General features: G+C 35.0%; 1 protein-coding gene across 1 annotated transcript; it reads left to right on the forward strand.

The window, feature by feature from the left end:
• Positions 1-5,197: 5,197 nt before the first annotated feature.
• Positions 5,198-7,332, forward strand: LOC111879114 (ubiquitin-conjugating enzyme E2 variant 1B). Its single transcript, XM_023875591.3, has 5 exons — positions 5,198-5,357; positions 6,188-6,327; positions 6,431-6,556; positions 6,670-6,796; positions 7,077-7,332. Exons 1-5 carry the CDS (start codon positions 5,318-5,320, stop codon positions 7,133-7,135), a joined length of 492 nt encoding a protein of 163 aa, XP_023731359.1. The 5' UTR covers positions 5,198-5,317; the 3' UTR covers positions 7,136-7,332.
• Positions 7,333-14,410: the final 7,078 nt, after the last annotated feature.

Raw genomic sequence — 14,410 nt, forward strand, 5'->3', positions numbered from 1 at the left:
TTCCAAGGTGGTTTTACTTCCTTCTTTCTCCTTGAAAACCACCAAAACCACATACAAGGGTCAAGAATGCTCAAGCAAGTGGCTAGGGTTTGCTAAAATCGAATTGAGATGTTGGAGGCTGATGAGAGATGAGTTTGGAGGCCATAAAGATGTTTAAATAGGGTCCAAACCCCAAACTTTAGGGTTTTAAACCCTCGCGCGTACGCCCTGCGTACACGATGTACGCCCAACGTACTAGTCCCACGCAAGTACGCCCAACGTACTAGACCTACACAAGTACGCCCAACATACACAATGTACTACACCTCGACCCAAAATTACCAAATTGCTATTATAGGCCATTGTCAAGATTTCTCATACATAAGGGCTAAATACCATAAACCTTCATACTTAAGGGTTAAATTTGAAAAATATCTCGTCGCTGGGATGTTACAATCATCCCCCACTTGAACTAGACTTCGTCCTCGAAGTCTACTGCTGGGAACAACTCCGGGTAATGCTCCCACATCTCAGACTTGGTTTCCCAAGTCTATTCGGAACCCTTCGATGCTACCACTAGACCTTGACCAGAGATACCACCTTGTTGCGCAAGGCCTTCATCTTCCAATCTAAAATCACCACTGGTCTCTAAATGTAATTCATGCGATCATCAACCTGAACATCATCCAAAGGAATAGCCGTGAATCATCAACCACGAACTTTTGCAGCTTTGAAACATCGAAGGCGCTGTGAATCTGACTGAGATCCTCAGGCAAGTCCAACCTATAAGCTACCTTGCTAACCCTGTAAATCACCCGATATACTAGGGCCCCAATTTTCCTCTCTTCTTGAAGTGTATTACACCCTTCCAGGGTGATACCTTCAGCAAAACCATGCCACCGAACTGAAACTCCAACTCAGATTGACGCTTGTCGGCGTAACTCTTTTGCTGACTTTGAGCTGCCTGCAACCTCTGTCTAATCTACTGAATGAGCTCTGTCGTTTGAAGGACAACCTTAGTCCTTCCCAATACTCTATTACCAATCTCTCCCCAACGTATTGGGGTACGACACTTCCTCCCATAAAGAAGCTCGAAAGGTGGCACACCAATACTGGAGTGATAGTAGTTGTTGTAAGAAAATGCAGCTAAAGGAAGTTTGGAGTCCCAACTTCCACCAAAGTCTATGACACATGCTCTCAACATGTCTTTAAGTGTCTAAATGGTCCGCTCGCTCTAGCCCTCAGTCTGCAGATGATATGCAGTGCTAAGATGTAACCTCGTACCCAGTTCCTCGTGGAACTTCTTCCAAAAGCGAGACGTGAATCGAACATCTCGATCAGATACAATGGATACTAGAATACTGTGCCGAGCAACAATCTCGCACACATACAAATCGGCCAATTTCTCGGCCAAATAACTCTCTTAGATGGCTAGAAAGTGAACGCTCTTGGTCATACGGTCAACAATAACCCATATCACATCGAATCCCTTAGCCTTCTAATGCAACTGTGTGATGAAATCCATAATGATATGTTCTAATTTCCACATGGGAACCTCCAAGGGCTTTAGCTTGCCATATAGTCTCCTGTGCTCGACCTTGACAATCCTACAGGTCAAGAATCTCTCAGCATACCAAGCTATCTCTCTCTTCATGAACGACCACCAATATCTAAGCGTCAAATCCCGATACATCTTGGTGGCTCCGGGGTGTATCGAAAACCTAGACTTGTGTGCCTCCTCCAATTCAGTATGTTTGATCCCACAAAAATCTGGCACCCAAACCCGTTCATACCAGGTCAATAATTCGTGATTGTCAGTAGCAAACCTGTCAATCTCACTCCTTATCCCTGACTAGGAGCACTATCAAAACATGTGGAAAAAATACTCAACATATAAATGCGCTGACGAGCTATGAACGGAAGTTACCGGTCACACCACATTAACCCAAGAACTTATTTGGCTCAATAGCCCTGTTATCCGCTAACTACACTCGAGCCTACCCTCGATATTCCTAACGAACAACTGCACTCGGGCCTACCCCTGATCTGCCTAACCAACAACTACACTCAACATCACATAGATGAAATCCACGAGAGTCTATGATACTTCGTGACACTGTCCAATCATTGTAATGAGAAGCTCACAATTCCTTACCATTCTTGCCTCTTTGCCACATTCTCACAACCTTCCTGGCATGACCCAACTCACCCCAAAGAATTCTATGGCCAAATCGTAGACTTACCATACTTCTACGCCCGACTACCACCTAGGGAGCGCTAGAGTTACCCCACAGTCTCACACATATAATGTATTCTATTAAAATTTATTTCTATAAATGCATTCTGTTAGAATGTCTTTGAGAATGTTTGTTAACAACAAGTATATTTGTTTAACTAGTAATACTAATGAGTAATGTATCTTATTCTTTCAGAATTGCATGGAGAAGGAATTCAATATTAATCATACAAGAGAAATATTTGGAATCAAGTTCAACAACAAGCATATATGTGAAGATCAAGTTGATTATATGGACCATTGAAGAGCATCAAGTGCATTTGTTCAATAATTGTATATTCAAGAATGCTATTGTTTAACAATTTTATTCATGTTTGATGATATCCTGTTATAATATGTATAACTATATTAAAATATATAATGATATTAGTCTGTAAGAATATGTATGAATTGTATTTAATTTCGAATGTATATTAAGAATAAAACCATAGACCCAAGTTGGATGTATATGAATATTATCTTGTTCTTAAATCAGGTCAATTATCAAATATAACTGCATTGGAAATGTATTATGCAAGAATAAAATCGAAAGTATATTTACTAGTTTATGCTTGTCATTCTGACAGAATAAAATCGGATTTTTAAATCTGAATTAATTTAAAATATTCAAAAATTTTAAAATAAAAGAATTAATTATCTCTTAAAGTTCGGAAATTTCCTTTTTTAATGTAGGTAAATTGACCAAAATACCCTTATGCTGAAAATTGTGTGATTATATGGTGCATGTTACCCTATTGTAATATCATAGACTCTCAGGTCATGACCTTTGATTATATTCCATCTGGTGGTCCAGATCTATGCATTCTGACACACAATAGTTAGTAAAAACAAAATAACCTAACTATATATATATATATATATATATATATATATATATATATATATATATATATATATATTGATATACAAAAATTGATTTTTTTTTTCAAAAAAACCTAATTCATTTCTTTGTTTTTTGAAAAGTTAAGGCTAATTTGTTATCGATTTTTTTAATAAATATATCAAAATTCATAATTTTTGATACTTTTTAAACATATATTCATATTGATGTAAATAAAACGAAATTTCAGTATAGATCCATATTGTGAATCTGAGGAAATTCACAATGTGAATAATATTAAGTGAGATTCACATTGTGAATATTAAAATTGAAATATTTATAGTTCATATTCACACTGTGAATCTAAACTGATCGAGTTTTTATTTTATTTTAATAATCGATGTTGATGTTAATTAATAGATGACAAAAAATTGAATTTTTTGTTATAATTAGTTTTTTTTGGATAAAAATAAACTTAAATATTGAAAAAGAAACAATAAAATGAAGTGAGTTTTTTTGAAAAAAAAGTTTTTTTTATATATCAACATAGATCTCTATGGAAAGAGAACGCAAGATCATGAACCATGGTATGTTCGGGTTTTTTTTCGGATAAAAAACGTGATTTAAAAAAATAATTAAACGAAAAAAGAGGTGAATTTTTTCAGTAATTAGGTGAGTTTTATAGTATAATTCGGTGTATGTGTGTCCAATGTACAAGTGTACATCCATTTCCTTGGCTGTTGATGACTTTAAATTTTGACGCTCGCGATTGGTTTTTTTTATAAAAAAAGGAATTATAATTATGGATATTATCTAATGTACATACAATTATGAAAATCATTTAATATCTATCTTTATTTAATTAAATAATTAATTAATTTTACTAAATTTCTATTGTGTATTTTAGCACACAATAATTATAAGAAACACATGAACCTAGTCCCCTCTCTCTCTCTCTCTATATATATATATATATATATATATATATATATATATATATATATATATATATATATATATATATAGACTTAAGTTCAAATGTTTTCACTATCTATTGTGTGCATGTATGATTAATTCTGAACCAATTATTTTAGTTATTTTAAGAAAGTAATTAATGCATATTAAATGCTGAAGATGTAATTAATATCCATTATATCTTCAATGTAATATGCATTAAAGACTTTCTTAAAATAACTAAAATGATTAGTCCAGAATCAATCATACATGCAGACAATAGATAGTGAAAACAAAATAACCTAACCCTATATATATATATATATATATATATATATATATATATATATATATATATATATATATATATATATATATATATATATATATATATATATATATATATATATATATATATATATATATATGCGAACCCATTCCATAAATCTTTTATAGGTTTTATATATATAGTGGGAAACATGTTTATGAGGACATCCTTAAGATGTGACCCATTGACATTTTGAGGGCAAGTTGTCTAACATCATTATCCATTTGTTGTTCTCCGTCAAGTTTATCCTATCAAATTCTAGATGATATGGTTGGACTGGGCCGATTCTAGTATTTTGTTGTCATAAATGATGCACTATGTAGTAGTATGATACTGTTAAGCCTAAAATTATTACGACAACATAAATACACAAACAATCACACCATTACACAAGAATTACTTTTATGAAAAGTTTCATTTGCAAGTTTTCGATCTGGTTACTAAATACCTTTTCATTTAAGATATTTATGACATTTATTGTGGGTCTATAAACTTTCTTTAACTTTTATTTGATGAAAAGTTTTTAGGCATCTAATCTAATGTAGATATTTAAGCATCAAAATCAAGTCACTTAATAAAGCAAAGGTAAGGGCCATATTGACATATTTGCCACATTTTCTTAACAAGTCACACCTATTGAATGTCCTTTACAATTTCACCTACAAACTTCAAGGACCATATTTGTTAACCTTAAATACCTTAGGGACTACAAATTAAGAATGCCTATTACCAATCCATTTACTACTTCTTCCAGACCATGGTCGCATCAAAGTATGCATAAAAAACTTGTACACTTGCTCGCTAAGAAACCACAAAGCTTCTCAATGGACAGATGAAAACCGTTGCAAAGACATTTGTCAGAGAGTTTCTATGACCAGTCCTTGATAGACTTGCTGTGTTAATAAGCTCGGAGACAGAAACCCTAGGAGCGTGCCATAGAATGCAGCAAGAGATGGCGTCGGAGGTATCAGCGGTCATCGGTATGTTTCTAATGTCTTGTAATCTTCCGCTATGATTCTGCAAATTCGTAATTTGTTGTTTACTTGTTCTCACGCGGAGATATTTACTTTAAAGTTGTTTAATTCCTTGGTTTTGAAGATTATAGGCTCTTAAATTTGTTCGGATTTGTTGAATTAGTGAATGACAGGGGTATCACTTAACTATTCAGGTGCAGATTCATATAATTTTTGCGATTAATCGGTGGATTCAAGCTATATATATCTTATAATTATCTATATGCTTGTTCTAGTGTATAAACGTAGTTGCTAGACTAATTCTCCATCTTCCGGTTTGGAATTCTCTTAATGAAACCAGTGATTGAAATTTCAACGAACGTACTTGTGTTTTTGCTGCAAAATAACCATTGTTTTAGGGGAAGATGCTAAAAACACTATAGTTTCCACGAATGAGTAATTTTGGACTGATTGTGAAGAAGGTAATTGGGTAAATGCTTAAACATATACAGGCTCTTACCCATTCTTATGGCACAGGGTACTGTTATTGTGTTATTGTCTGCAATTAGGCAAAAGCTCAAAAACAATAGTTCAAAAATTCAATAGAGGTTTAGGTAGAGGAATGTTTGCTCATTCATCAATCATCATAAACAAGACATGATTATTATACTGCAACAGATTATTTTTTTTCTTTCTTTTACAGAATGGATTCTAATTAAGTGATCAGCATATACATGTTGTTGTGTGTATATACATAATATATATTGTATTGTTGATGATACATGATACATGTTCTAATTGAGTAGTTATTTCTTATATAAATTGGAACTAGTCATAATGATTTGTGTTGAATTCAGTTCCTAGGAGCTTTAGATTACTAGAAGAGCTTGAAAGAGGAGAGAAGGGAATTGGTGATGGAACTGTCAGCTATGGAATGGATGATGCCGATGATGTCTACATGCAGTCATGGACTGGAACCATCATTGGTCCTTCTCATGTAATCTTTCTCAATTCCCTTTTAATTTTCTGTTATTATGTCAATTTAATTTTATATTATCACCTTATAAATTTATATAAATCTCATTGATTACATATCTCAGACTGTTCATGAAGGGCGTATCTATCAACTTAAACTATTTTGTTGCCATGAGTATCCAGAAAAACCACCAAGTGTCAAATTTCAATCGCGAATAAACATGAGCTGTGTGAATCAGGAGACTGGTGTGGTGTGTACTATTTATTTTTAGTTTTATATATGACAATTGACTCGATATGTTTTTTTTTTTTTTTATTTTTTTTATTTTTTAAATAATATGACATTGGTGTAAAATTTTGTCAGGTGGAACCTTCTCTTTTTCCAATGCTTTCTGATTGGCAAAGAGATTACACAATGGAGGATATATTGACTCAACTCAAGAAAGAAATGACATCCCCACAGAACAGAAAACTCACTCAGCCTCCTGAAGGTTTGTAGTCTGAAACTTGTTATTTTGAATGTGAGGGTAAAATGGTCATTTAGTCTCATCCAAATGATCTGTTCAGTGTAGAAAAAAAACAAACCTTACATGCTATGTATACAGTATTTTATCCAGACAAATATCAGTATCCATTATAAACAAATGGAATACTTCAACCAAAATTTATAAAAGCTACAAAAAACTGCATCATTTAAAGTAATTATTATTAATTTACAAGGAATATATTTGATAAAGTGATGATACTAATAAAAATATGGTGTTGTTGCAGGAAATGATGAGGGGAGGGTGGACCCAAAGGGACTAGTGCTAAGGTGTTGTATTCTGTAAGTAGTAAAGGCATCTGATGCTATTTATTATATGATATGATATGATATTATATATGATATGGTGTATATAGTTGTTGTTGTTAAATTTTACCTAAATTAACCCAATGTTGGTTTAAATGTAATCATCAACATGTTTAATGTCATGTCCCCCTGTCAAAACTCAAAACAATCTCTTTGAGTTTGACTGGATTAATTTAATGTCTTGTTTTGCTAATAATCCTTTTATCTTCTGTTACTCCTCTTTTTTCTTGTTAATGAATTGAACTGCACGACTAGTGATGGCTCTCTGTGAAAGGTATTTTAAAGTAATTTTTTTATTAAGTTATATGTTTAGTCCAGTTTTCCTGAAATTAAAATAATTTCTGGTTTACATATTCTTATGCTATTAATGCTTTGAAAGGATTGGGGGATATTGATCATGTTGAGAGTTTTTACTTGGCTCAAAAGGCCAAGGTCAATTGTCCAGATGTGAGTTCAAAGTATTTTCCTGGAGTCATTCAATCAAAAGAGAAGACAAATTGCCATTCGAGGTATAATGGTTGATGGTGGGTGGTTATAGATCCTATTAGGATGAAGAAATAATTCCATATGTACAATAAGTATTGGTATATTAGGAACATTTAGCCTACTCTTGAATACAAAATGTTCAAGAGAATTACCATCAAACAACGTTCTTTTCTTGATTCACCTTTTTACTTGAGAGGAGATTAAAAAAGCCGTTTGAGATTATAGAACCCACAAATTCCTAGGTCCTGAATGGGTGGGTATAAAAACTTACAAGAAAGATGATGCATTTTAAGGTGGATTTTGAGGAGATTAAAAAAGATGATTCGTTATCGTGAGACTATTTGGATGAGGTGCTTGACAAAATGGGTTTCGGGGTGAAGTTGGGGTGAAGTTACCTTGATGAATTAAGACATATTTGAACTCTTCGATGGCTTCTATTTTGATTTACAGCTCGTCTATGGATAACTTCAAAATAGAACATAGGATAAAGTAAGGGTGATAATCATGTTATGTTCGAGTCGACGACTCATAGAAACTCAACTCAGTACGATCCATATAAATATTTGTGTCATCGTCCCGACCCTAACTTGAATTAGCCATAAACATGTCAACCTGCATAACCCGTTTAATTATACGGGTTTATTGGTAAAATTTGGGTTCATGAAATCAGATTCATGGTCGTGGGTCATGGGAAAAAAGTCTAAGGGGGTGTTTGACTTAGCTTTCACAGTCAAAAGTCCTTTTTGGAAAAGAAAAAAAAGCAAAAGATGTTTGGCAAACTAGTTTTAGAAACTACTTTTGAAGTTTTAACTTTTCCAAAAATGATTTTTGGGGTTTGAAAAGCTAAGCCAAACACCCCCTAAATATCATATATTTACTTATTAAACCTTACTCTCCTATATATATATATATATATATATATATATATATATATATATATATATATATATATATATATATATATATATATATATATATATATATAACCTAATAACATAAATGGATACATGGGCCGACCTAAGAAATTATTTGCATACCTGAACACAACCCGTATAATAAATAGGTTGGTGAGTTGATAGGTTAGAAAAACTCATCCCAAACCTGTCTATCTTCGTGTCATGTCGTGGGTCGTGTTGAGATTTGTCACCCTAGTTAAAGGTCTTCATGTGGCTATTATGAAAGTTATTTCAACAAAATGATTTTAAGGACGTCAAAATAGGAAATTGCGATATGGAGGTCTTATTTATTTATTTATTTTTTATGTTGACGATGTAATATTTCTCTATGACTTGTATCTTGGTAGTTTATGTTCAAATTCATTTAATTAGAAAAAAAGTTTTTTTTTAGGAAACAGCTTCGTGATGCGGCCAATCCTTGGTCTCAAAGCTAAGGAAAACCCTAAGTACGACACAACCATGTATAGGTCGCGATACGACGTCACTTTTTGCACAAAACCCTAAAATCTAGGGTGTGCTCTTATCCTCAACCTCCATCCTCTTTGCGAAACCATAGCCTCCTATCTTCTTCTCTTTGTGTTCTTGAGTTTTTTTGGTGCATTTTGGTGATCCTTGGTGAGGAAGCAAAGAGTTTCTTCTCTTTGTGTTCTTGAGTTTTTTTGGTGCATTTTGGTGATCCTTGGTGAGGAAGCAAAGAGTTGGTGTCAAGAAGCTAGATCTAGAAGCATTTCAACCCTTTAAGCACATTATGGACATTTGTAAGTATTTAAGAGCTCAATGCATTTTGATTAACAGAACCAAGATTTCAAGCATGTTTTGGGTCCTTTCACGATGATTAAGTGGAGTTTGGAAAACTTAATGTCCAAAGGTAGTGTTTTGGAGTCTTGTTGACCCATTATCCATTATGGTGTTAAGAAATGATCTTTGTCTTCCCTTTTGTGCTATGCAAGGATTTGGTTGCATTTTGGTCCCATTTTGACACAGATTTAGAGTTGGTGGTGTTTGAGAAATGCAAATGGATAAAGTTGGATACTTTATCCATTTAGACAATATTTTGTTGTTTTTGTAATGTTAGAACCTTGGTCTTAAGGGATTAAGTACTTAATGTAAAGTTTGGAACCTGACTTAAAAAATCGCGACGTGACCAAAGATAGGTCGTGAAGTATAAGTTGAATGGGCTTCGCGACTGCTTTGTCACCTAGTGACCGCAACGCGACCAGGGGTTGGGTCGCGTTGTGTTGACCGTTGACTTTTTTAACACGTTTGATTTTTAGTTAAACATTAATGGTTTTGAGTTGTATATTGAGGTTGGACCTCTTTTTGGTTTTGGTAGTTTGTGTTAGCTAACTCGCGGAGTTGTGATTGGGAGGCTATGGTTGTTAGCATCAGGTGAGTTTTTGTAGATGTCTTGGATTGATAGGTTGTCTTTGTGACTTCCATATGAAAAACTGTGGTTGGACCATAAAAATTTTACTATGGTTTATCATAACAATTGTACGAAAAACTTTTGTTGGATCATAGTTGTTGTATGAAAGACTATAGTTGCAAAATAGCAATTGAATGAAAATCTATAGTTTGACTATAGCAGTTAAGACTATGGTTGGACAATAACATGCAAGACTATAATTGGACTGTAGCAACGGAAGTGAGTGTAAGACTATTATTTGATCATAACACTCACAAGGGTATGTGGTATATTGGGAATCACTAAGCTTTGTGCAACTCATTGAATTCAAATATTTTTAGGTTATTCTGGTAGCAAGGGGGAAGATACGACCTGACTGTACCGCATCCATGGATATGTTTTTGGAGACTTCCGTGGACATGATTTTACTCTGATTTTGAACATGATGTGTCATGTTTTGAAACATATAGTTGATTTATTATACATTAGGAAATGATTTTGAGATGATTAGTTTTATTTTAAAATAATAAATTTGGTTGAATGATTCGGTTGCATTTTGTCATTAGAACCTATGCACCAATATTATTCATATTACCGACAACTAGTATATGTTAGCCAAACAGACGATACTTGTCGAGACTCGGAACAAATCTGATGTCACTTGCCATGTTTTGATGACCCTTGTTAGGAAGTAATGTGGATAACACACGAAACTAAAAGCACATAAAGACAATATTTACGTGGTTCGGTCAGGGTGACCTACGTCCACAGACAAGAGGGGAGTATTCTTTATTCACAGAGTTCTCAAACAGAGATTACAAGTACAACTAGCAGAGAATCGTCCTACTCACTAAGGATACAAAAGATTACACAAATGACTTAGCATGCATACTTATTTATACTTAAGGGATCAGACCTAAAACCCCAATAGGCCAAGCCCATTGGCCTATAGGACCATGAAATGTGTCAATCAATCACAATCCGCCATGCATCATCTTCTGGAAAATTTATTCATGTCATACAACCTATGAGCATCAACAACCCACATGATGGAACACCATGAGCCATAGTGGCGCATCATGATGCACATGTGGCGCATCATGAACACTAGCAATGCTTCATCCATCATGGTGGCAAATCAAGGTGTATTCCTTGATCATCTTCTACTTCATGGCATCCTTGGACAATCTTGAGCATCATAAAGGACTTCATAACACACGACTCATCAAGGGATACATTGGCATATCAAGGAACCAAGTGGCACATCCTTGCATCAAGATGGCGCATTAGGCATGAAGATGGCACATCTTGATCAAGGGATGGTGCATCCTCTCCTAGGTTGGCACATCCTCTTCAAGAGTGACGCATCATGCTTCCAAGGTGGCACATTCACTCCTAGATGATGCATCGAGATTTAGTAGTGGCGTATCCACCTTCAAAGTGGCATATCTTGTCACTTGGTGGCATGTTAAGTCACCTTGTGGTATATCAAGTTACCTTATGGCATATCATTGTCACTTGGTGGCATATCAAGTCACTTGATGACATATCAAGTCACTTCGTGACATCTCCTTTCACTTTGGCATATTATGTCCTTTGTCAGGAGATCCTTTCCCTTTTCAAAAGATCCATTTCTTTGTCAAATGCTCCATGAATCTCAAGTGCTCCATTGAGTTCCAAGTGCTCAATTGAACTCAAATTCTCCATGTGAATGCTCCAAATTCTCAAGTCACATTTAACAATCTCCACCTTGTCTTGAGCATCCTCTGAACTCCACCTTAAACAAGAAATTTCTCTCCCTTCCTGCCATTAAACCTCGAAGGGGCTTACCTCATGCGAACATCAACCAAGTCCAAGCAAAGCTTGAACTTCTCTTTGGGCAATGTCCTTGTCACCATGTCTTTTGGATTCTCCTTGGCACCATACTTTTGAATGCATAACCTGTCATAGAACATGATAGTTTCTCCACCTTCAAAAGAAGATCCTGAATGAGACCAACCGCCAATGATCTAGTTATCACCAGATCACTTTCGTGGTATGAGTCTATCAATCTAACAAAGTTCATATGTTGTGCATTGGCACCATACATTAGAAAAACATCAAGTGTTCCCTTCAAGTGTCACAAGATCCACTTGACCACTTCCAAATGAGCTTTCACCCAATTGAATTGAACCAACAAAGAAGTACCAATACTTTTGGATTGATCATGATAGAATGACTGCAAGACTTTCTAAATATAGTGAGAAATGTATAACCATCATGCTCTTTTATCAATCCAAATATCCATCCTTGTTATCTTCTTTTCGGCTCCTAAATCGTTCATCAAAAGCTCATTCTCTAGAAGCTTATTTAAGTTGTCTTTCCTGGCATCGACATCACCAAACACTTCTTCCCTGGGTTGTTGAAGGGATTCCTCATTTCTATGCTCTCACATTCCACCTTGTTGTTTCTCATTTATTATAAAACTATGTGGGGTTTCTATTTCAAACTCCACCTTCTGGACAGCACCCTGATCGTTCCCTACAAAACTTGTACTCTCTGGTTACACATAGCATATTCAAAGGTCACATATCTACTAATAACGAATTTTGGAGACTTTCCTTCTTCTATACACCACAAACGATGACCTTTCTTTCCAGATGCACATCCTAGAAATATGCACTTCATTGCCCTTGGATTTAGTTTATCGTCATTCACACAAGTGTAAACATGGCATCCAAGTATTCGTAAACCAGAATTATTAGAGGGTTTCCCATACCACACCTATTAAGGAGTCTTACAATTAGTTGCAGTTGATGGAGATCTATTCTCCAGATAGCAAGTAGTATTGATTGCTTCAACCCAAAATTACTTCGATAAATCACTAGATTTGCGCGTGCTCCACCAGTATTTGGTTCATCTGTTATGCCACTCTGCTTTGTTGTGGTGTTAGTCGTATAGTGCGGTACCTCACTATACCTTCTGTTTTTCAGAAGTTGTCAAACGAATCCTTGCATAAATCCAACCTATTTTCTGTTCTGAGTAACTTGACTTGGTTCTTGGTATGTTTTTAACTATAGTATTCCACTCCTTGAACCACCCAAACACTTCATCTTCGTCCTTTGTCTTCAGAAAGTACACCCATGCCTTCCTTGAGTAATCATCGATAAAAGTCACACAATAATGACATCCACCATGAGACTTCATAGGAGTGGGACCCCATAGATCTGATTGAACACACTCGACGGTCACCTTGCTTGAGTGTTGAAACAAACTGAATTTCACCCTGCGTTATATCTCTTGAAAACACACGATTGACCAGGTTTAACATTTCCAGTTGCATCTTCACCAAACAACCCCTTCCCGCTTACATGTCCCAACTTATGATGCCACAACTTTCTTTCTTCATCATACTGATCCAAGGATTGGGATACAATCACCATTCCCCCAACCGTACAACCATCCATAATATAAATCCCATGAGGATTCATCCTTCATTTCATTACTACAAGATCACCCACTCTTAACCAGTCACCCTCTTAAGAATACTTCATTCCATCCTTTGCCAAAGTTCCAAGAGAAATCAGATTCTTTTGAAGCTCCAAGACGAATCATTAATCCAATTTCCTAACTATCCATCGTGCATCTTGATTTGCACCATGCCACTGCCCTTGATACTTCTCACCCAATAATCACCCATCTTGATTGTGCCATTCCACTCTTTGAAGGAGTTGAACCAATCACGATTGCATGTCATATGATAGGATGCTCCAGAGTCCAAGACCCAAACATTAGAAAAACTAGTTGTACATACAGTTAAAAAATCACCATCATCCCTTTCATCATAATTTCATTGAACCACAACATCATTGTTGTTGTTTCTTGATTCAAAACCATTATTTCCTTTCTTCAAAAATGAATAATCTCTTCTAAAGTGCCCCTTTTCCTTGTAGTTATAATATTTGATGTAGGCTTTAGATTCGAAACTTGAATTCCATTTGTTACCTCCACCTCTATTTGATGTTCTTCCTCTGTCTGCGAACAAACCGAAATTGGAAACTTCTTCTCCAACCAAAACTTTTCTTTCAGTTCCTTGGACATCAAAGAATCATTTACACCATTCACAGTGATCGTTGTCTTACCATACAACATGGTATCAATGAAATTCTCATAAGAATTCGGCAGTTAGCATAAGAGGATAAGTGCTTGTTCTTCATCTTCAATTTTACATTCACACCTTATAATTCTAAGATGATACTATTGGAGTTATCTAGATGATTATTCACTTGGGTACTTTCCGACATCCTAATAGTATACAACCATTGCTTCTGATACAACCTGTTTGTAAGAGAATTATTCTGATACTTGTCATACAATTTCTACCAAATCCTAGATGTAATTGTTTGATCTACGATCTCCCTTAGTACTT

The sequence above is a fragment of the Lactuca sativa genome, chromosome 3 (genome assembly GCF_002870075.4).
Source record: "Lactuca sativa cultivar Salinas chromosome 3, Lsat_Salinas_v11, whole genome shotgun sequence".
NCBI classification, from domain to species: domain Eukaryota; kingdom Viridiplantae; phylum Streptophyta; class Magnoliopsida; order Asterales; family Asteraceae; genus Lactuca; species Lactuca sativa.